Genomic DNA, 24,628 nt, shown 5'->3' on the forward strand with positions numbered 1-24,628 from the left:
TGTTTGGCTACCCTAAATTGACCAAAACAGCAGAATGCTGAAGGTATAAAAAACCATTTTGCATGAGTAAATGTTGAATATTGAGGCTCCTGTTGTCCTTTTTTCTGTCTGTTGGCATGATCCTCACAACCGTATGGCCGCATGTTCCAAGTTTCATAAGAGCAAATATTGATAGGACACTGGAATTTTAACAGTACCCACAATTTCTACACCAGTGGGGTTTTAACTAGTTATTCTAACCACTAATAACTGCAATGCACAGTTATTGGCCAAATCGTATTGCTCAGTCTTGAACACCTTTTTTCCTGTTCTGACTCAAAAAAGTTTCCTTTTTAAAATGAATTTTCATTGTCTTTTATAACAATAAAAAGTGGTTATTTACTGCTACTACATTCAGAAATGTCACGTAAGCTCTGATAATCAGCTCCCATTTCCCCTCTGCACCTAACATGTCTGTCTTTCTATTTTATTTTTATCTTCTTCCATTAGTGCAGTAGTGTAAAGAATGAGGAAAATTGTATTACGGCCAATAAAAGCATAGTCCCTATGTCCTTATGCTCAGTTCTCTCAGTTCTAGACATAATGTAATGAGATGCTAATACTTTTATTTAAAAACAAATATTTTAATCTTTCAGAGTGGTAAATTTTTAAGAAAGTGTGCAGCCATAAATACGACATTTTCTCTGATAAGGAAAATGTCCAACTCCAAAATGACTTCCAGAAGTTTGAAGTCCTCCACTCATCTTTTCTGTAAAAGCCCCCTTGATTAAGACAGGGCTGTCTGTAGGAATTCAGGTGACTCCACTTGTACCTAAGCTAATTTTTTGTAAGGACTCGTATGATCTCCACCATGTTTAAGCAGAGGAGGAACATGTGTCCTTCTCAGACGGCTGTATGGCAAGTTATGGCTCAAAAATTTTCCTGAGGCACAGGAAGTCTAAGCGATGGGTCTAAAATATGTAAGGATTAGAGAGAGAAAGAAGAAACGAATTTAACTTCTCTTACAGTGGGACAGCTTCTCACTGCCTAAGAGAGGGAAGTGGGAACGTCCCCGCCAGGAGCCGGGTGGAAAAAGGTAACTCCGTAAAACTCTTTTTATTGCTTCTCTCATTTTGATTTCAAGACAAAGGTGCTGTAGGGGTAGAGTTGTATGAAGTTATATGAACTGTACGTGGAGGCTGGATTTCCTTAGCTTGGGACTTTTTCAATTACCCTGAAATGCATCTTTATTCTTATCCATCGTGTCCCCACTGATACAAATAGGTATCATGCTGGCATTCAGCTAAGTAATTCTTTTGTCATCCACAGATGGACAGGGGATTACATGGCTAAGAAATGAAATAAAAGCTAAATCCCTATGCTTGATAAAGCTTTGCTTGTTTTCTCTTTCATGCAGGATTACCGAGTGAACATCTTTCTCCGTCAGAATTGGAATGATCCACGCCTCGCGTACAGCGAATATCCAGATGACTCTCTAGACTTAGATCCATCCATGCTGGATTCAATTTGGAAACCTGATTTGTTCTTCGCTAATGAAAAAGGTGCCAACTTTCATGAAGTTACGACAGATAATAAGTTGTTGCGAATTTTCAAAAATGGAAATGTACTTTATTCCATCAGGTGAGTCTCTAATCAAAAGGTTTTTTTCATTTTTCAATACAATTTTTTTTCATTCAGAAGCTCAAAATTGTACCTAAGAATTGCTAACGGGTATCTTCAGTTGCTAGTCGTGCAGAACTACCACTAAAGCAGTGAGTTTTGAATAAAGAACTTTATCATCGTTCCTGATCATTGTTAATACTAAAATAAAAATGATCCCTCATTAGGCATGCACACAGTAAAAATAATAAAAGTATATTTCCCATTCTGAAGTACAGATACTGAGCCTAGAGGAGCAAGGACAGAGTAAATAATCCTGGAGTATTATAATCTAGTTATAACCTAAACTGGCCTATGTATGAGTTTCACATGCTGTAGCCTCCCATGTCACGGCAACCCAACATTATTTCTTTTTCACCTATTTGGATATTGCAGTTGCACTTCAACGTGAAAACATGACCTCTTTGAGCAAGCACGACATTTAAAACACAGTTCACTTACTGCTGGAGATGGAGAGAAAAGTGAAAAATAAGCTTTTGAAAAGGTTTAAAAAGCTGTAAGCAGCAATCATAAGTATTGACAGAATCTAGTTATCTTAATTCTTTTCTCCTCACTTTCCTTTTATCAATACAGACATCTGTAGGCACTTTACCACTACCTTTAAAAAACTGACCTAATGAGAAACACATTGCATGTAAGTATAGTAATGCCCCATTAGATTTGGTATTAATACAGCGACATATTTGTGCAAACTGTTACAATTTTCAAAATAAATACACCTCCTGCCCACTTAGTGTTTTGCTTTGCATGCCGTTACGACACCGCATTAATGGGTAATCGGACTTTTTGAAGAAGCATCAGGAATCCGTAAAACAGTTTTTATACTAAGAGAAAAAGAAAATATTTGTGAGTTGTGTGGATGTATCAGTGGCAAGGGAGTCCCCTTCCTCCCTCCTTCCACTGCAAGTGGGCAGCGTCTTGCCGAGCTTACACAGGGAGAAAGCGTTGGGTTAAAATTCCTATAAGCATTTCGTATCCAACAGGAGGTTACTCTGCCCATCTGGGAACATAATCACTCTTCAGTGTCACAACACACATTCTGTCACTTGAAACAGATGGAAAGCAGGTAAAAAGGGTTCCTTCTGCGGACCCAAGTAGAAAGCAAATCTAAATCGATTCTCTCCAGACTGTCCGAGTCACCCCGAGAGGCACTGGTGGTTGTCCCACTCTAACCAAGTAACTCCTCCTCCTCGCCCTACTCCCTCCAGGTATGTACAGAGTGTAGGCACCACCAAACTGCAGCAAGTTTGAGTTGCAGCTTCAACAGAATTCAAAGTTCACGGCCACATCAATGGGGGAAAAAAACCAAACATCAGAAATATTATAATATTAATCTATAAAAGCAAACATTGATTGTGATGAAAGCAGATGCCGCGTAGCTCCTGTGTTTCGTGTAGAGCTAGAAAGTTTGTGTTGCCATGATGTAATTAAGAACTATTACAATTTCGGAAACATCTAAAATCATATAATTGGCATCTAGTTGTTATGTGAATTTGAGTCAGGGGAGACATGCTAATTGCTAATGTGCTGATATTAAAAAAAAAAAAAAAAAAAAAGAGTTATAAATTTGCTTTTTCCTTTCATTCCCCAATGTCTCCTCCTTCCCCAATTGTGTTGAACAATTCAGACAAGAAAATAACGAGAAGGTTCCAGTTTCTGATTCAATGAATACTTAATTAATAAAATACTAAAATATTTACTGAAGCACAAAGTAAAGTCCAGGTGCCACTTCTCTGAAACGACTTGCCGTGTTACTAACCTACTAGTCAGATTTTGCATTTGGAATCATTTTTGGTAGCATGGGAATAGGGCCTGAGTCTGAGGCCCCTCCTCGGACTTTCCCTCTGCAGCTCATTCACTGGTAGGCTAAACAGAAGTTATAGCAAAGAACCAAGAAGTTTTGGAGAGGAGAAAAAAATAGGGTAAAAGAACTATACAGCCATACTTGGCACCTCCTGCCCTTTAGCCAAAACACCAAAACCAGGGGAATGGGTTTAAGAAAGGAGGATTAGAGCATTGCTGTTCTAGAAAAGCCATATGTGTAAGGAATTGAACTCAAGCCCCTCGGGTTTTTGGGGAACATTCTATCAACTGAACTGATCGATGAATATAGGGAAGCGTTTTCATGCAAGCTATTTTCTGGCAAGAAGAAAGGTACAGTCGTGACCCTGAATGGTGAATGGGTACCTGAACATGGCCACGAGGGAAAACATGTGCCTTTACTTCTTATATTCTTGTTTCTCATTCCTCTGAAAAATATCACCCTAAAGATAAGTTATTGTATTGATATAAAATGTAAAAATACTTTTTCTGCCTATAGGTTGCAAAGGATTTCACAGGAAGTATCAGGACTAATGTGAAACACAGCTGCAGTTCAAAATTACGGGTGTATTTCAGTCTACCATCAGTATCAGAAAATGTTATCTTAAACCTTTGTGTTGACAATTTGAGCACCTTATTTTAGGACAATAACACATAAATTACCTTGCCACCATGATTTGCAGCTGACATCTGTTATGAGATTCTTGCAAATCTGGGTAAATTTTATGTGAAGGATTTGAAATACTCTAACAGTACAATAGTTCTGCTATAGCACCAGAAAGCATGCTGTTGTTGCATTCCTTTAGACTTCTCATAAAGTTAGGCAAACCTACTGAAAAATTTGTTTTTCTGAAAGTCTTTAATAATTTTTTTCCACATTGTCATACTAGGCCAAGTGAGTGAAATGAGTTCAGCTAATATACATCCCTATTGAGAGCTTTCTAAGGAAAAAAATGTATTTTCTTCTATTTCTAGACTGTTCACCGGAACACTGACTTCCGGTGTTTTCATGCATTCTTCCTGTGCGGTTCTATGGCATTTTTGTGGTATATTTTTTAATACTTTTTTTGTGTTCTTTCAGATTGACTTTAATACTGTCCTGTCCGATGGATCTCAAAAATTTCCCAATGGATGTGCAAACATGTATAATGCAGCTGGAAAGCTGTAAGTTTGCGTAATGTATTATCCTATAAATGCTTTTGTCGGGATTGCAGCAGCTATGCAGGAGATAGGAAGACTCCTTGCAGTGGCAGAAGAACAAATTTTTGAAAAAGAATCCTCTATTTTATCAAGAGAATCTGTGAAATATACGTGGTTTTTCAAAGGAAAAGAATCTTCCGTCCTTTCTTGTACTGAAAAAAAAAAAAAAAAAAATCAAGGTTTGCATAAATCTAAAGTTACAGCTAAACTTAAGTAGCCAGTGCCAGTTTACCTTTATGGAAAATTTATTAATACTGGGATTCACCATTAAGTCTTCCCTGTGTTCACACATACAGGGGGACAGTAGTTTGGGACAGCATAAAAGAAACATGAGAATAATTTAAGGAAGTGATTTATATGAATATCCTGAAATTGGTAATAACTCGGTGTACCTAAAAGCTGGAAGTGAGATGATACCCACTGAGTCCCTGCTCTCCATATTCCTGCCTACATGTTATAGACATGTACCTGTAGCTTTTACCTAATCACCCTAACAGGGATTAGGGAAAGAGTTTACTTACTACAAGGGAGAACCATAGAAGTTAGATATCTCTACATAGGGTACGCCACTTACACAGTCCTCACCCCCTCAACTGGGGCGGCACTTTTTTCCACTTTCAGTGGAAAAAAACGCAGAAAATCTTGGGAAGGGCTGTACAGCCCTTGCGTTATGAGGAGGAAGTCATCTACACAAGGCATCATCTAGCTAAGGATAAAATGCGATCATTATCGGGTCATCAACCATAACACTGGAAAAATTTGTAGCATCTTCCAAAGACTCCGGATGTAAAGGAATTTATAGTTGCCCAGATAGCTTGACATTGAAAACACCCAGCAAAACACAGAAAGAAAAAAAGATCTGATAGCTTTCTAGCACAGAGAAGGTCTAACAATTTGACCAAACATGGTGTTACACTAGAATTTAAATGGAAAAAGCGAAATTACAACCCCATGTGTTTTAAATAATCTCTTCATAAAGCCCTATCTGCGTTATACACCAATATCCTGAGGAGAGCAGAGGGGAAGGTAAAACCAGCTTAGACAAGGCAGGTTTTGCAGAATTATCTTTCAGTTAACAGCAATATTCTTTACGTGAAAGCGAATTGGCAACCCATCATATACTGTACTTGTCTCCATTGATGCCTGTCTTAGAACATAGAAGAAGATGGGCAGCATCCAGCAGCTTTGCCATTTCAAGGCACGCACACAGAAAGACCTTGTGATACGAAGTATTTGGGAATTCCCTTTTCCCCTTAAAATGAGGGGGCTTTGGAAAAGATTCCTAGCAGAAAGATCCTCCTAATGATGCGAAGAATAAAAATAAAATAAAGTAAAGCATTCTTTGAAAGATTCCAGCAATCAAGTTTGTGACAATTCATGACAGAGAAAAAACAGATAAATTATAAGAATCCGTCTTAATGTCATATCTATATTTACAGTTTTAGGACCAATGAGTAAAATATTTCATAAAATAATTTTCTGCATATAGAATGAAAATACTGGATTATCTGAAATATCTTACAGGTCAGAAACACAACACACATAATTTGATTAAAGTATTTCTTGGTTTCTTTCTTCTTTTACTGAAGAGAAGTAGCATCTAAGAGAAAGGGGAGGTAATTATCTGTCAGTCAGTACGTGAGAGCTGGTGGTTGTAAGGGTAATGGTAGGCTTTTACAAAAAATTGCAGGGTGGATATGAAAGCCAGGTCTATCTTTCATTACAGCGGACAGATGGTAATATTATAAAGTGGGCTTTTAATGGCTGAATCTGACAGCAGAAATTTTCCTGACTAAAACCGAGAGGTAGTTATTTGCTGCAAATGTCAAGGAATTTAGGGCAATATTATACATTCATCATTTAAGTAAAAAAACCCCATAATCCTACTAATAACCTATGTCACCTTTATAATTATTGTGACTAAATACGAGGCAGTCGTATCAGAGTACATCCAGATGGCAGGTATATTCACTATATACAATTATTCTTCAAACAGAAAGTATCATATTGTTTGAACAAGCAAAAGGTATAATTATTTTCTTTTTAAAAAGTGTTTAAAAAGTTATGAAATTGTTGCTTTAACAACTTCATAAAACTCAGCTTTATGTTTCCTCTCTTCTCTAGCCCTTGCGAGGACAGGTCACACGACAACTGAGTGCTCCTGAACAAACAGGCGTCTCTCTTGCTGTAGAGAAACCCAGCAGGAGCTCACAGTTCCCACAAACCGCACCGTAGGGAACCAACACTTATCGGTTGAATAACACTGTAGATGTTCTACTGCATTTTCCAGCAGAACATTTTTCACTGAAGTCTTGTTTTTAATCATTCTGTTCAGTGAGAGTAAATTCCCTGCTGCACATCCGCAGAGCGGAGAGAGGCAATGCTCACAAAAGAGGAGCTGAACAAAATACAAATGAGCACTTCAAAATCTCCTAGTTGGAGAGAAAGATCAAATCTGATTTCATAAGGAAATTACAAGTAATAAAGCTTTACCCAGATCGCCTTGTTTAATTCTATTTTACCTGTAACTCCAGGCATTGAAAAATAGAGACGATGGGCAAAGTTTCTGGCCTGAGGCAGAAAATTTTGCAGTTCTGGCCAGACCTACGCGTCTGATGGCAGAATAACTAGTTGGGTTTGCAAGAACATGACAGCAGTTCCCTGAAACCATAAGGAATTTCTCTGGGACAGATCCAAAGAAGAGAGGAGTAGTGACATGAACTCCAAGCTCCCAGACCTTCAAGAGCAGGAACGCACCTGCCCAACCCCAGTTTCTCTATACAGGACGAACAGGAAGGGAAATAGACACCTTGGAAGAGTCACAAAAAATGTCTACAAGCTGGATAGGAGAGTAACTAGGCAAAAAAAAAAAAAAAAAAAAGTTTTCTGTGAGTCTGAACTCCAACCAGTTTCCAAAACTTAAGAAAAGGTGAGGAGAAACATCCAAATTCCAGAGTCTTTGGCTAAGAACAGGCATCCAGTTCTCTTCAGAATTATAGAAGAAAAAAGGAGGACGGGTGCATTTAGCATTTTCCCAGGGTTCATATCAAATGTCCTGAGGTAAGAACTGACATAACCCCGAGACCCTGGATCCATCCAAGCAGCTCTAATTTCTAGGCCACAGTGCCACACTCTGCTGTGGCTGGCCAGCCCGCATTTCTTGGTGCCCAGTGAGACAACCTAAACAGGGGGACCAAAGTACCAACCCTAGTGGCTAATGCGCCGTCTGGGGAAGTGGAAGACGTGGGGCTTCCTAACTGAGAAGACAGTCCTCTCATGTCCTGAGTAAACGATCTGCTCATCAGGCTGTGTTACAAAGCCCAGAGTGGTTGGAGGAGCAAAACAGCAGCAGCCACGCTTCCAGGTGTTCCTTTTGAAAGGCATCGTCATTGCTGGTTTCTCCTCTGAGAGCCAAGTTGGGTAGGACGTTGTACAATTATGAATTCACAAGGCACATTTCTCTCACAGTATCTGGTCTTCAAGCCTTGCTCCTGCATGTGTCGCTAAGCAAATTAGACTGTTTCTACCAAATCGCTCATCTTTTTCTCACTCATCTTACCACCAGGTTGTAAGAAAGGCCGACAGTTACTTATAAAGGACAGATCATAGATTTTTACCTCTGCTATAAAATAACAATTTTGTTTAGTACTAGATCCTTTCCTTTAATATTGATACTGTTGCTCCAGCGTAGAAAGATCTAAGAGGAAAATTCATGTATAGCTTTTCTTCCCAAATGATATTTTTATTTTTAGCCACCTCGTGTAAAGTTTTTTCCAAGGTCAGTCTAAGCAGCTGGATTTGCCTCTGGTTAAAGTACTTCACTTACATCATGAAGCGTCTGAAAAATATTTAAGTGGAAATGCCTTCTATTTTTAAAGGATTTATTTTACCAAATGATTTCTCAGCAACTAGAATGAGCTGCTTTTGTATCTTAGAAAGGAAGCAAATGAAAATGCACATATGAAATAATCCCTTCTACATTTCTATGCCTTACACCAGGGCAGCCTATGGGCATGTGAGATAATTTTAGTTTTATTCTGCTTGAATAAGATACAAAGAAATGTCAGCTAGATACATATTTATTTCTGCAGCCTGTCTCCCAGGAAAGAAAAATTTTTCTTTCATGTGCTAGAGCTTGTTGTCTGTCCCTTTTTTAAGTTTCACTTTTATCTCTCAGCATTCCTTTATTCATCTATCACAATTATAACTTTATGTGACATTCAATATTCCTGAATTTTCAAAGACTAACTCAGTTATGAAAGAAGAATATATGTAAGGGAGAAAGCACCTGTTCACATCATAATTTTATTTTTATGCATACTGTCTCTCTTAATGAATTAAACAAAGGCTTTTTTTTTCCCCCTTCTGATTTATGGAGGCTTTTTAGTCTTTCCGAGCAATCATGCTCTGATCTTTTGGATTTTTAGAGAAAGTTCACTCGGTACTACATGATGCTGTTACCTGAAGAATATAATTTCTTTCTTCCGGTCTCTAAATTGGAGATTGTGCCAATGGGGGCATCTGTAAACCGGCTTCGGCAGTACAGGCTACTGCACTACCGAAAATGATGTGCGCGTTGTTCCCTTCCCACAGCAGCGCAAAGACACCATCAGAAAGATAGCGGGACTGCAGTGTATTCCTTATCTGCCAGAGAACCTCTAGTGTCCACCTGAGTGGCAGAAATTACGGACACACTGGGTCAATGCCCACCTGTGCCGGAACGTGTGGAAACCATCCCTCTTTTCCATTTCAGTAGCACAAAGATTATCAACAACCCATCCTACGGTTTCTACTCCGCAGACGGGTACTCAGCCCACCCTGCCTGTCTGAAGTGAGACCTGACACACAGATACGAAGAGGTAGACGTTTCTGGTCTTCAGCTCCCGACCAACGCCGGAGGAAAGGGCGGCAATAACTGCACAGCTGCTGCTGAACCCACAGAAACTCATATAAAAACGACAGCTGAAAATCTATAGGCTTCAGCAAGGAATATTAGGTTTGAGGGATGTGGTAGCAGGCTGGGCCCAAGATGTTATTCGTCTCTGAAATTCAGGCTAAGAAGGATAAACCTGTAACTCCCAAGGGAGAGATTCCATCAGAAAGACTTAGAGGCCAGTGCAAGGGGCAGAGCCTTTGCAAAGCGGCTCAGAAGTACATAGAATAAAATCCCGCTTTCTTGGACCTCCGCATAAACTTAGCCTTGAAATGCATCACAGTTCATTTCTGAAGCTAATATTTTTAGTATGTAATGTATATTAGAAGAATTTATTCTAACCTCAAGCCAAAAACCAGATTGGTTAGCTCTGTCAGAACTTCCCCCTGTTATGTTGCTTGGAATTTAGGGCACAATTCAAACCTCTGCCATGTTCTAAGACCAGTAACGTGCAGGCAGCCTGCCCTGGAGGGACACTGTTGGGATGCGTAACAGAGGGATAGTGAAATAACTCTAGTCATCATGACTGTAGTCCTTGCCTCGGCTGGATACCTAAAGAACAGCTCGGTTTGATGAATAAGTCCAATGTTACTCTTGGACTTGTACCTTACTAAACATTTAAGAAATTAGAACAGAATTTAGGTAAATCACTGGAATTAAAAGAACTATAAAAGAAATTCTTTGTCGAACCAAACTCTCTTGTACAAAAATGCTAGATATTCAGCTCAGTTGTTTCATGCCATTCATGTCTTTGTTTATTGAACAAGAGGAAAAGAGTCAGGTTTTAATATGCCTGTAGATAGCGTTAAATGACACAAGGGAAGCACGGCCTTCCTGGAATAAAACTGAATGAGTAGAATCATTGACTGTGTTGGGTTGGAAGGGACCTCTAAAGGTCATCTAGTCCAACCCCCCTGCAGTCAGCAGGGACATCTTCAACTAGATCAGGTTGCTCAGAGCCTCATCCAGCCTGGCCTTGAATGTCTCCAGGGATGGGGCCTCCACCGCCTCTCTGGGCAACCTGGGCCAGTGCCATGTAGAAAATTTACAAGATATATTGGCATTCAGCTGGATCACAAGATTGCTCAAAAACTATCTTTCACGGCTTGGAATGGTACTGTAAGGGTGGTTAAAAGGAAAGAACTCAGCAAATAAGACTTTCAAGCTGCAGTGAAAAAAGAGGATCTCTTGGAATTGTGGAGGCAATTGTGGTTCAAAAGTGTGCCATCTCTGAGGGTACAGGGGAATTGCTTGCCCTGAATAACAAACTTTGTTTTTCTGTAATGGTGTAGTCCTTGGACAGCCTGAAGAAGAGATCTTAACACTTAAAAGACACTTCAATAATTCTTCAGGACAAACTTGTTGGATGCCCACAGTTCTGCCTATGAGATTATGGGCTTCTAATGCCTACAGCTGATACTGAATTAGCTAAAACAAAATCTTCATACACTTAGCATGCATGTATAAAACTGATATCAATAGCTTGGTTCCAATAAGTTCTAGAGAGTCATGAGGACTGATGTGGGTTTTGTAGAACCCTATTCATTTACAGTGGATTTTGTTCCTATATTTTCAAAATTGGATTAATGAAAAGGTTATATTTATTACTAAGATTAATGACTGTTTTAAAAAAAAAAAATCCACGGATACAATCTTTTTTTTTTTTTTTTCTTTCAGGGACCTCATGTGGGTGTTGATAACAACTTGTCAACACCATTTTTGAAAAGATAAGATTTTCTGGGAAAGATGAGCGAGACCAAGGGAAAAGTTTGGGTTTCTCTTTTCCAGACACTGTAGTTGCCGTTGCTACTTAGAAATATTTCAGAAGGCTCACATTCTTTTTCCCTGAAATTTTTCCTGCAACCTTTAATTGAACATGCTGAAATTATTCATTCTAGCCAGACAATTTTCAGCACTGTCTAAAGGCTAGAGTTTATATGTCTGTTTTGTCCACCTATTGCCAAAGAGTTTTGCATAGATTAGATCAATTAAACAGTCTATCACTATAGTTTCATTTTATTTGATATCCAGACATTCAAAACCCTGCATCAACTGTTCCAAGCATGAGTCCTGACAACCACTCCTCATCCAATGCCTAATTTTTTCCACCTCCTCTCTCCGTAAGTGTGATCACAGAGTTTTACTTTCATTTTTTCACCATTATCACCAGCTCTGTGATGGACCATTTTTCTAAAGAAAAACTTCTGCAGGCCAAACCCAACTTCCCCAATTGTTTCAGCCCCTCTACACTGCCAGTTAATTCTAAATTCTACTTATTTTGCCAGTTCCTCGTATTCATCTCAGGCGGAGGTCTCAGTCTGCCAGCACATGCTTCACTAGCTAATTACCTGCAATGACTTCAGGCTCCTAAAAATGAGTTGTCTCTTTAAAGAGAGATTTTGCTGAGAGGCTACTGTGCCATGCACACACACATTTTTCCTGAGAAATACTCCCTCTGGCAACCTCCTCCTCCTGGGATGATAGCCTTGACATATAATTACCAACAATTTATCATCTGCTTTTGCATTACAGATGTGCAAGACCTCAGACTTCGGGTTAATAGAGGCAGTATTAATGCAGCTTAACCAGTCTCGTAACGTCGCAATACCGCTGTTCAACATAACAATGTGGTTTTTCTGTCCTTTCTTTCCAGTTCTACAATGACACTGCTTAGATTTTGTATGATTAGTAGTATCTTTATAGAATTAAGGAAGAGAAAACACCTGGACCGTAGCCAGACAACAAATACATTGCAAACTGCTCTCTGCTTCAGCCACAGCAGCTGGTTTACATCCTGTAACACACAAAATTTGGCATCTCTGCTTCCTTTCTCAACCGTCAAGCATTTATGCCCTGCAAACCCAAACCCTGGTACACCACATTTCAGCGACAGAAGTCCTTACTAATCCATCTGATTTAGTTGAGGTTGGCTTGGTCCTGCAGACCACTACAGAGGGGTAGCTTCCATTGCTTTCAGCTATTTCTGTAGTATTAAGGGGTCACTTTTTCTACCATGAATGAAAGAGTGAGCTGCTCCCTCGTATACTAACCAGGCCAGTGAACTGACTGTCCTTTTTTCAACACTAAAAAGTAACCACTAGGACTTTCCTTCATAAGACTGCATTTCCCAATCACCAGTAATAAAAGTGTCTGGCAGCAATTTATAATAGTCACCAAACCCACCTCATAGTCAAAAAAGAAAAATTCCTTTTTAGCGAGAGACTGAGTATCATGCTGGGCTGCAGCAAATGCAAATAAGAGATATTTCTCTTCTGCTCACAAAGCAGCAACAAGAGAGACCATATAGTAAGAGTGAACAGCAAGAATTTACAAATAGGAATAACCATTACGTAGCAAAAATTTACCCTGGAAGGCAGGCGTGCTCAGAAATAGATTCACAGGGTATTTTTTCCCGGACATAGACTGGGACTCCCTTCAGGCACACACACCACGTTTCCCATGGAAAGCAGAATATAATGAAAGCAAAGCAGAGGGAGAAACAATCTTACATCTTATCCAAGAAGAAGTCAGGATTGAAGAGCTAAGCACTTACGTCCACTACAGAATAAGCGCCGTACCTCTATAAGCAGAGTTAATAAATATTTAAGGTTACGTGTAATTGATAAAAACACTCTTCTGATTTGGCTTTGGGTCATCTCTTTCTACATTCTCAGAGTTGAGTAGAAGGCCACTGAAATAATTTTCCTAGACAAAATACAGTGCCCTGCTGATAGAAACGTTAGAAGCTTAGGAAATGTGATTAAGTGTTGTCTCTGCTATTTTTGAAAATCTAAAAAAATATAAATACACTGCAAAACTCATCAGCCCATTAACATTTGGCACGGGCTTCTGTGGCAATCAAATGTAAGGAGGAGAACCTAGAAACAGGTATCATCGGGCAGAGAGGGCTTCTATAGGTGTGAATTTGAACTTGAAAAGCTACAAGGGATGGGATTCCTCATTCTAGGATGTTGTTGTGAATTGGTTCCTCTACTTCCTCAAACTCAGGGTCCTAGATTGGGCCAAGTAGTTTCTGTGGATTCAGTATTTATGGACCTAACAGCACAATAAAGACACCGGTGTCTTCCTTATCCCTTAGAATCCGTAAAGAGAAATGTCTTGTTCTTTATAACTACTACATATTTCAGTGCAGTTCTTACAAGAATAAAGGCATTTCAAGCCCAGAGTTTGCCAAGAAGGTGATCTGAGGGTGTAACAGTTCTTTAGTGGGAATAACCGCATCATGGAATACAGCTGCTCTGGTATTTTATCACATAGGCCAATTGGAAAATATACACAGTGTATTTCAAATCTTCTTTCTTGCAGCATCTAATCATTTCCATTTCACAAATGTAGGGCTCAGACTGCAACACATATTCAGGAAAGGGCTGTGCAGTCCCATTGAACTCAGGCAGCGGTATCAGAATTTTAAAGTTATCCGCAAAATTCTAACACTGTAGTCTTCTATGATTAGCGATTCTAGGATCCTAAATATAAAAATAAAAAAAGAACACTCTGCCCTTGAGGCTTTCAAATTTTCTTTACCAAAGCTCCCTACACTTTTGATACTTGCTGTGCTCTTAGCCCCCTAATTCAACGCGCACGTTTGATTGGACTATGTATGTCACATTTAATAAAGGGCCTTAATTTTAATAGACATTTCACTTAAATTGATTTAATTTAACATAACTAGTGGAAATGTGATATAGAGTATACTAATTTAAATTCTTTTGGTATAACAAACTCACATCTCTATTAAGCTCCTCTATATTTTAAGACACATTTACTTTATAACTATGATGCTGACTTACAAAACTGAAGTCAGAGTATTGAATCAAGCTAAAGCTATATTTAGGTATTTAAAATGTAAACATGATAAAAATGAATGACTACATCAGCATTTTGCATACACCGCTATTGTTTTTATCATAGAATCATTTAGGTTGGAAAAGACCATCAAGTCCAACCATCAACTCCACTCTACAAAGTTCTCCCTTACACCATATCCCTTAACACTACATAGATTTTAATAGATTGCACTACAAAAGAATTAGCGGGCAGGGTAGATAATCAAAATTAAAAGCATGCATTAGAGATGAATGAATCTGATTTAGTGAAATACATTTTGACACAGCAGTTGTTTCTTGTCAGTTCAATGAGTTTTACGCGGGAGATATCACTTCTGGCCATAATCTACATGCTTCAACTGATAATCTGCTTTACACACAACTGCTTTTTGTCTGAATTCATGCAAAGTTTGATAGGACCTATAGCTCTGATTTTTCATAGTTTATGGCATTTAATAGTGAATTTTGAGACTGTGTTTACAGAATGTCACGCATTCAATAAGACAGAAAAATAAGCATTTCCTTGCACAGTTAATCTATGCTTGAAATGACTTGAGTAACGTCTGATCTTAATTAAATACTTGTTTAAAAGGGTATGGTCCCATTTTTAGCATATTCATAGAGCCCCAACAAAATACCAAAGGAAAGCAGCGGTCAGGCTGAGCGCCCCTGAATACCTTGTGTGAAGGTACTCCACCAGGGAAACATCAAGAATCCAGAAGCAAGGGGAGGTGTTGAAAACAGTTTTAAATTTATAGACACCGATTCTTAGCTTTTAAGTTCATTCAACACAGACAGATCAGAACGGATGAAGTGTGCCTCAGATTTGAGGTCAGCATACCAGGGCATTATGACTGAATAACGTTCATATATGTATTCAAAGAGTAATGAAGTCACTGAATATAACAGGGGAAAGATTTATGCCCATACCCCAAAGAGGTTATTTCCTTCGCTGGAACTCAACATTTCACTATTTGCGGGCAGGCAGATACTCTTAGAAAGTTCCGAACAATATATTTTGAACAGCAATTTGTTACTGAAACATTAAAAGATATTTCCAGTTATCAGTAGGTATCCTCAACAGCTCATTAGCACGGGACTAAAGCAGAAAGGAAATATTGCAAAGAAGTAAAATAGGTGAATGAAAGCTGTGTAATTCAGATGTAAAAATTAAACCCTTTGCCTTCTTGTTCAAGCTATTTTATGTGGCTCAATTGTACCCTTGTCGTTCAAACTACTACAATGACAGAAGCTATCTAGTTTTAGATTTCAATCTTAAAATCTCACTTTGTCCAAGTATACTAAATCCTGAGAAAGCCTTAATGAAACCTGAATGAGAACAGGAAGCTTGGTTTGGAGTGTTGATTTTTTTTTTTTTTTTTTTCAGTTGTCATAACCCAAGAAAATATATTCAGAAAAAAAATAGAATAAAATGTCAGGGATATACTGGAAAGTTTATATATCACACATTCAGAGGAATTAGAGCTATTTTCCACAATGATCTCCCGTGCAAATATTCACCTGAGAGAGGAAAACAGAAGGGAAAAGGGCCCTTGACCAGTACTTCTACTATTCCTTTTGCTGTTTTATTTAATCTTATACACACATGCATGAGGTACGGATAAATGCATGAATCTGAATATTAAAACTGAATGCCTTTTAATCTCATAATCCATCTCAGTCAGTTAATATGAGAAGACTGCAACCAATTGCTTTCTCTTGTTCTCTACCAGTTTCAGAAAAAAGTATTTTTTCAATTCAACTAATATCTCACTCCTGCAGAAATATTCATCCCTCGTTTTCTTTGGAGAGTTTGCACCTAACAATTCAAATTGACGTAAATCCATAAACATAGCTTTGACAATCCACCGTTTCACCTCCAATAAAAGGAGGAAGAGATCTGAGCGTGAAGGGCCTATTTTATCCTTCATGGGCTGGGGAGGGGCAGATGTTCCCAAGCCCCCACAGCGTTGGATGTTTAGCTCATTTTGATACTTTTGTTAATTCCGTTAATAGACTACTTGACTACTAAGATGTCACAAAGGATGCATAAGACTGGCTTTTTTTCCAGTTCAGTGTGGTATCGAAGGGCAGATAACAGTCTGTGATTAACAGGTACAAGCAGACCCCCTGTCTTATCTCCTTTTCATGACATTCGCTATTTGGTATGCCCCTGCTTTTCAAAGTTCACAGCTGACTTAGAGTTTATTTGCATATGTGTTTTTTTTCTTTTTCAGTTGGATACACAATGAATGATCTCATTTTTGAATGGCAAGAAAAGGGAGCAGTTCAAGTAGCAGAAGGTCTCACCCTGCCACAGTTTCTGTTGAAAGAAGAAAAGGATTTATGCTACTGCACCAAGCACTACAATACAGGTAGTAAAGCATTAGTGATTAAAACCAGAAAGACATTTAACATTCATTGTTATTTCGGAGAATTGTTTGGAATTTTTTTAAATATTCTCACTGAACTCACAAGAAGATTAAAAAGTAGAGGTGCGTTGTGCAGGATAATGCGCAGGGGGCCTACAGGAAAGCTGGGGAGGGACTCTGGAGCAGGGAGGGGAGCCGTGGGATGAGGGGGAAGGGTTTTCCACTGACAGAGGGGAGACTGAGATGAGATGTGAGGCAGAAATTCTTGGCTGTGAGGGCGGTGAGCCCCTGGCCCAGGGTGCCCAGAGAAGCTGTGGCTGCCCCATCCCTGGAGGGGTTCAAGGCCAGGTTGGACGGGGCTTGGAGCAACCTGGGCTGGTGGGAGGTGTCCCTGCCCAGGGCAGGGGGTGGCACTGGGGGGGCTTTAAGGTCCCTTCCCACCCAAACCAGTCTGTGATAAACAGGTGTATAATTTGCATGACGTGATCCTTTGGCTGTTCTCAACTGCTGCTGGCTAGGCTTCATGTTGCAAACACTGTTTTGAGGAATTAGATGGACTTATGAGGAGAATTTCCAGGGAAGGAAAATACAAATGAGAAAAATGTCCAAATGGGTGCTCTAAAACATGACTGCAGCCCACAGGCCTGAAAAGATGGTTGAAGTTCATGCCTCTAATTAAAAAAGGAATTGGGACATTTGTTTTGTCCACAAAAGTCAAGCCTATCCACTAAAACAGAAAGCTCAGAAGCCTGGATGCCGGCACCCACCATAGGCACATCCTCACCCGAGGCTGCAGCAGGGTGGCCTGCACTGACTTCCAAAATTAGAGGTACAAATCTGGAAGAACTTTGGCAGGGCAAAGCAGAAAGAAACGATAGTCTGACTCATGCAGGCCTACATTTATTGTCACAGCCTCCTCTTCAAGATAACAGTATTTTCTCCAGAGTATTTATTTTTTTTATTCAAGTCTTCAGCATGAAGTTAACTTAATCAAATTAGGAGGGGGTTGGTTTGGTTTCTAGGAGGGTGGGATTGCCTTTAATTCCTTTGTTACAACCACGTATTATTAACTACCATGTGTAGGCTAAAAAATCCTAAACATTATATTAAAAGACAACAACAACTAAAGAGTTTCTTTTCCTCCATTATGTCACTCGGATATGTGACCAGCAACGCACCTTCTTAAGGCTCCTGCTATGAGATACCGTAGACAGATACCCTTTAGGATACTCCACAAGAAACAAAAAATCATTTTGCAAAACCAGAAATAAAGCCTGTTTCTCTGGCCTATGAGAGATTAGTTTAAAAGGATCCTTAAAAGAATGCTAAGCAACTGTAGCTGGTATGCAATAAGTCACCAAAGAAGAGTTTTCAATTTAAATTTAGTTGCAACACAAGATGGAACGCTTTTCTGAAACATCCCATAAAACAGAAAAAATAACCCAAAAGTCTTCCTGGGAAAAAAATTAACATGAAGCTTCAGGACAGTACGTGGAAACTCATCAGTGCGTGTCTCATCGGTGTTTCATGCCCAATTGAAAATGGATCTCTGCAACCACGGCTTGAAAAACAAATTGCTTCTAAATATAGAGACATAACAGTTTCAGCAGCAGCACGGCATAATGGCTCATCAAGTCTTGTGTTCTGAAACGACGCAACAACATCTCTGATCATTTTCGTGTTTTCGCGTCCACTGGCATATCCGCAGTGACAAATTTGGGAAATGAAGTAGGCTCATAAGGACCAGAAAAATCACAACATGAGAACCAGTCACATTACGAGGACAGTCTCGCTTTCCAGCGTCCTCATTCACTTCCTCTGCCACATCGTCGCTCCCCTGGGCTTTTACGCAACACTCGATTTTGGTTTCAAGCACGGGTAATTTCAATCACAGCTGCAAAAAGCCCAATATATGATAGCATGAATTTATACATAATAGCACAGCCTAACGGGCACAAACAGAAATACTCTGAATTCTGGCTTTACTCCTGCACCATGGATAACCTGCCCTTGAACGATGCTGCTCAGAAGTGTCTTATTGATGGGTTTTGGCTCAAAGTATTGCATGTAGAGGTCCTGGAAACAGTGGAGCTGTGGTTGGTACACTCTCTACCAGGTTCTATACGGGACCATTTCTGATAACTCTGTATCCTTAATACGGTAAATCTGTGATCTCGACGAACAGCCCACTTCCTTAACTCCACATTCCCCATTCGACCTCCTAACACATCCATCCCATACACAACCTTTTCTCATGATCCCTTTAACTCCTCCCTGAGGTCAAACAAGTTGCTTAACCACCTGTAGATTGAACCCCTTCTTGGTCCTACCTTCAACTGACTTAATGCCTTCTACTGGGTCATTTTATTGCCAGCGTGATAGTGATTAAAGGAGACGTAACTTTGATGCCTTACTCTGCCAACAAGAACTCAAACCGCTACTTGTTTTGACAAGCACCTAAACCACTCGACAGCAGTGATTTTAAAGTTTTTTCAGGTTTTTTCAGGGTTTTTTCATAGACCACTTCTCAGAAAAGGAAGACTGTACTTTCTATCCAGCGGGTATTCTATGGGTGTGAAGTCTCTGAAGCTGCTCATTCCTTCACCAAAAAAAGGACCACTTTGAAAAACAGAGCCTGCGACCAGCTGAGGACTTGACCACCCTTAGACACAGAAAACATCACTGCCTGACTCCAACAGGGCATTTTTCTCTGCAGGAGAGGAGAACTCGATTGTCACTCCTGCACTTATCAAAATTTAAACATTCTACCTTAAAGATCCATTGAATAAAAATTCATCAGCTGTCCTGTAAGTAGAGACATTACATCTAGATGTCCTTGCTATTTATGTTGCTTATCAGATTCTCCTTAGTTTCTACTTCTCCCCTCGCTGACCTTGCTATCACAGTGCAGCACGCAACTAGGTTTTCACATCACAACCGAAATATACTCAAATCCCAATTTATTTCAGTGCAAATTGCAAGAAGTGTCTGGATACTGCACTTACCAAGTGCTTTTTTATTACCCCATCTCCTTCTTAGAGAGGTATGAAGATAATTTCAGCTAACTTTACTTATATGTAATCAATTTTATAGACGATCTCTTGAAATAACCAGCTTTGCACACACACATAATTTATGGTGTCTTGTTTATTTAAGAAGTTTTATCATGGGAAGGCCAAAGGACAGAAACTATTTAACTGTATTTCAGTAATAAGTAAAGCAGAGTGTCTCTCAAAGGACTGCGTAACATTCCAGGAGGAATAAAAAGGGAGTCTTTTTCCTGAACAATATAAACCCAGCTAGACTGCTCACCTCGTGGTGATTCTGGTAATGACTCATAAACAGGAGAGAAAGAAAAACGGACTCATGGAGAAGTCAGTATATATATTTCATTCTCCTTCGTGCTCTCTGTGAAAATTACCTGCCATTGTGATTGCAGCGTGATACGTAACACGCTGAACTTTTCCACCAAGAGAGGTTAATTGTGGTCTCATTTTCGCAGACACAGAGTGTAAAGAAAACACGTAACAGAAGGCAGAAAGAAAATGCTGGTGGTCTGTGTCATCCCTCTTACAGCAATACAGTTTTATTGCGTTCTGAGACTATGTTTTCAACCAAACAGTTATTTCTTTTAGAACATAAAATTGTCCTCAGAAAATTTCTTTAAACGTTAATAACTTTAAAAATAAAAAGCTTTCCATTTGCAATTTTGTGGCTTTTTTTCATTACTCCAGTTTATCTGAGGACACCTGGAGCCACTACCTCCCCTCTCACTAAAGGCAATACCAGCTTTTGCCAGGGTGATTCCATCCTGTGCACTAGATAACCCAAAACAGTAAGGCTCACATATGCAGGGCACTTAACAAAAGCCTTAATTACACGGTGAATGATTTGGTTTCAGGACAAGACTGATCAAAACTCCTTCTGCCTGGGGCTCTAAGACACCCACAGATAAAGGACTGGCTTTCTGCTGCCCAGCGCACCGAGGTGTCCCAACGCGGGACGAGGCGAGTGCCAGAACCAGCCCTAAGGAAGGACTGGGAAATAACAGCAAAGGGGAGCCTCTGCTGGCCCCCAGTTAGAACATATTAGGTTGCAGCAATCTAACCACCTCTCACAAACTATCCTCATTGTATGCTGTCCTGGGATAGACATTTGTTTTGATCAAATATTGGTCCTTTTTTCCTTCATACAATGGTACAGAGAGTAGACAAGAATATTCAAAGCATTACAACAGCAACTATTCAGTGAGAACCTGGGAATCCGAGGTATTAATCATTAGAAAACAGTGAAAGTCAAAGTGCACAATAGCCACATTGCATCAATCCATACAAAATCTGCTTCTTGAGTCCACTTATTGTTTTGTCTCAAAAGATTCTTTAACTTTTTCTTTTAGAAGAGAGAACTGTCTTTACTTTTCTTGCTATAAAGCGTCTCAGCTAGCTTTTGCGGTATGTTATCTTTTCCACGTGAAATGGGGAACGGTGATTTTTACAAGTCTAACTAAGGTAAAGACTGCAGAGGTTCAGAATAGCACCTAGGAATAAATACCCTAATGCAATTTTCAAGCTCACATTGAGCTTGAGCACTTAGGATCTTTATGGGGAGTGGAGGAATTGAGCTGCTTAAGAAAGGGATTTCCAGAAGACAGACAAATGGGAGAAGCTCTGTATTGCATTAAGGGATCTGAACTTAAGTCAGCCATTTGGGCTGAGCATATCCTAGCCATTGAAGTGGTCTCACTCTCCCTTTCTGCTTTCCTGCTGTCTCTCAGTGCTTAAACATGTGGCTCTAGTAGTTTTACAAAGGGAAAACGCAGTGCTAGAGGAGAGGACCATCATCACAGCTCGATTGCCCCAGGGCTGTTAGCAAAGCTCCATAGCTAGCAACATTCTAGCCCCTGGGCTGCCTGTCTGCTGGTCACCGGTCTCTGGTGAAAACAGAGCTGTGTACTCTACACCCATTATGACAGACGTGTTGGAATCGGAATACAAAATATCCTCTTTCCAGATCTAAGACACATACTCTGCAGGGCTCCATGAAGATTTATTCATGTTTGTTTAACTTAGTTTAGTTCAATTTTCCTAAGCTTCGATCCGTACTCTACTCAGCAAGTATAAAATTCTTACCTTACAAGTAAATAGTTTACTAACAATTTACTAATTTGTAAATAGTTTAATGTAATTTCATTAAGCTCTATAATCTTTAGTCCAAAGTCCTCTCTACATCCATAAAATATTTCAGAGTAGATCAGACAGTAGCATTACCAATGGCTTTTCTTATAAGGCCAGACTATGAGTTACCAGGATCTAAAGCAGTATCAAGAACCAACACCTTCAGCAGATGTCTCTACATTCTGCATGGATTAACGGTTGAATCTCTGCATGCTTAGTTACTTTTTGTTTGTTTGTTTATACTTAGTCTTTGTATATTTTATTATGTTATTAATTTTTAATTTTATTGTGAATTAATAATAATAATTATTATTACGCTTATATTTATTAATTCTTTCTCAGGCACACTATTTCCTTGGTTCAATTTCCTAAGGTGATTCTCCATTATGAAAACTTCAGAAACAGCTACTCAGCCTTCATGGCAAACATGAACACGACTTTGTAAGGGTACAGTAAGAAAAGCTTCCTCCAAGGAATATCTTAAAGGTTGCTAAAAAGGGATAAATAAATTTAAGTTCTACCAACTACTGCCTCTGGAGCAGTGTGAGCTAGATGAAACTGAAAAAAGGACCCCTTATGGCCTGAAAGCTACTACTTAATCTTGATTTCCTTTGTACATCCCTAGTCCTGGCACTGCCTTCTAATCCCATGCACACGCTGCTGCTGCTGCGTAACCCACTGCTTGAACAGCATCTGCCATGGTCCTGGAGGTGGGAAGGTGTGCTAAGGTAGAAAATTATAGAATCACAGACTGGTTTGGGTTGGAAGGGACCTTAAATCCCACCCCCTGCCCTGGGCAGGGACACCTCCCACCAGCCCAGGTTGCTCCAAGCCCCATCCAACCTGGCCTTGAACCCTTCCAGGGATGGTGTTACTCACACTTGGCCACAGCCGCAAGAACCAAAAAAAGAATATGTGACCTAGACATTGACTTGCAAGAAAAGCCACTTATACTTTTTAGGGGGAAGAAAAATCATATCGACTGACTGGAATATACATTTTTTTTTCACTGTGATATTGGTTTCAGTGTGGATATTGTATAGAAACTGGGACAACCCAGCAGATCTGATATTGTTACCAAAGAACTCATGTAAGAGAGAAAAATGCACCACCACATGCATATATACCAGTACCTTCACTTCCAAAGCATAAGTACAGCACTCAGCAAGGCAGCACTTTCGGTGCCCTTATCCCACTTGAGTCCCCGGCTAGGTTAGACTTACAAGCACAAAGAACATCATCGCTGTTTCAAGAAAAAAAAATGCTGATATTTTAGGATATCCTCAACAGCTGCTCTTTCTTTTGCATCACAAAAGTCATCCACTGTATGGATTGGGTGCATGTCTATATTTAGCTCTGGGCTGAAACTAGTATCATGCCTTAATTTTTTACTCAGCCTCAGCAAAACCACAACACCACAAAGGTTTCGTATCCTCCTCCTGGCACCTCTCCATGGCACTTACAGTGTGCATCAGAGTGAACGAGAGCTTACCTTTCACGCGCTGTGAATGAATTATTAGAGAAATGCTCTTGGCTGTTTGTCTCTGTGCTTCCCCAGCAGAGATGACTTCATGGGTATGTCTCTTCTGATCCATTCAAGCATTCAGTCAAATAGATTAATCCACAGCTAACCTGCCTTGGGATTTGAAGTGGAATAGAGGAAGAGAAAGGGGTCTGAGAGCTGGATAATGGCTTCAAGATGATGATTGGGAAACAACCACACCACCACTGCTGGCTGCCTCCAAGCTGAGACTCCCACCTGCTAGTATAAATGTTTTGTTTTCCATTCTGCCTCATTAGCCAAGTTTGTGCAGGTGGTTCTGATCTCACCCAGGAGGGGCAAAAGCTGACATCAACCCTTCCACACTCAGGCCAGTGTCGAGGATGACCTCCAGCTGCTGCCTTCCACTGGTGAGGAAGCCAAGAGTCAGCAGGGCAGTAACAGAGAGCAGAGACTGCCCAGGTAGCCACCATTCTCCCTGGGGACTTGCCACGTATTCAATCAATATTTCAGTGCTACACTGGAACAGAGCAGATGAGGAACGCAGTGGTCTTCACTGGGAAGCAATGGATATATGACCGGCATGTCCATGAACCCACTGGGCCTAAGATGAAGGCAGGAGTCTCATTCCCACTTTCTGTGGCGTTAAGCAAAGATATTTTGCCACTTTGAGACACACTTCACTTTCTTTTTTTCTTGGTTGGTTGTGGGTTTTTTGACTTTTTTTGTTTGTTTCTTTGTTTGTTTTTTTACCTTGGCCAATGATGTTTACAAAAATACAAAAGCCGAGCACAGAAATCATTCAGTATAATTCCTCCAACACACCACTCAGTCCTGGTTCTGGCCTCTTCATAATCCCATCCCTTTTCTCGCCTTTTCTGTGGTTACAATATGTTCCATTTGTGCTCCTTCCATTCAGAATCCCTTTCATTTTGTTAGAGTTCTCTTGTCCCGAGCTATTCCTCTCTCTCTCCTTAGCTCGGACAAGCCTGGCAACCTTGCAACAATATAAAAATAATCCACATCAGAGCTAATATATTGTTTACTGCTCCTTGTTTAGGACCACAGTATTTTTGGGCTGGGATCTCTGTAATAATTCAAGCCCACATGAGTACTCAGGA

At 39.8% G+C, this 24,628-nt stretch overlaps 1 protein-coding gene across 1 annotated transcript in view; it reads left to right on the forward strand.

Annotated features, from left to right (window-relative positions):
- The window catches only part of GLRA3 (glycine receptor alpha 3), a 90,711-nt gene that overhangs the window by 46,211 nt on the left and 19,872 nt on the right, over window positions 1–24,628 (forward strand). Inside the window, exons 4-6 of the mRNA XM_074588430.1 lie at window positions 1,397–1,620; window positions 4,562–4,644; window positions 16,698–16,835. Of these exons, the coding sequence (XP_074444531.1) occupies window positions 1,397–1,620; window positions 4,562–4,644; window positions 16,698–16,835 (445 nt within the window). The remainder of the gene's footprint in view (window positions 1–1,396; window positions 1,621–4,561; window positions 4,645–16,697; window positions 16,836–24,628) is intronic.

Source organism: Larus michahellis, chromosome 5 (assembly GCF_964199755.1).
Source record: "Larus michahellis chromosome 5, bLarMic1.1, whole genome shotgun sequence".
Taxonomy (NCBI): Eukaryota; Metazoa; Chordata; class Aves; order Charadriiformes; family Laridae; genus Larus; species Larus michahellis.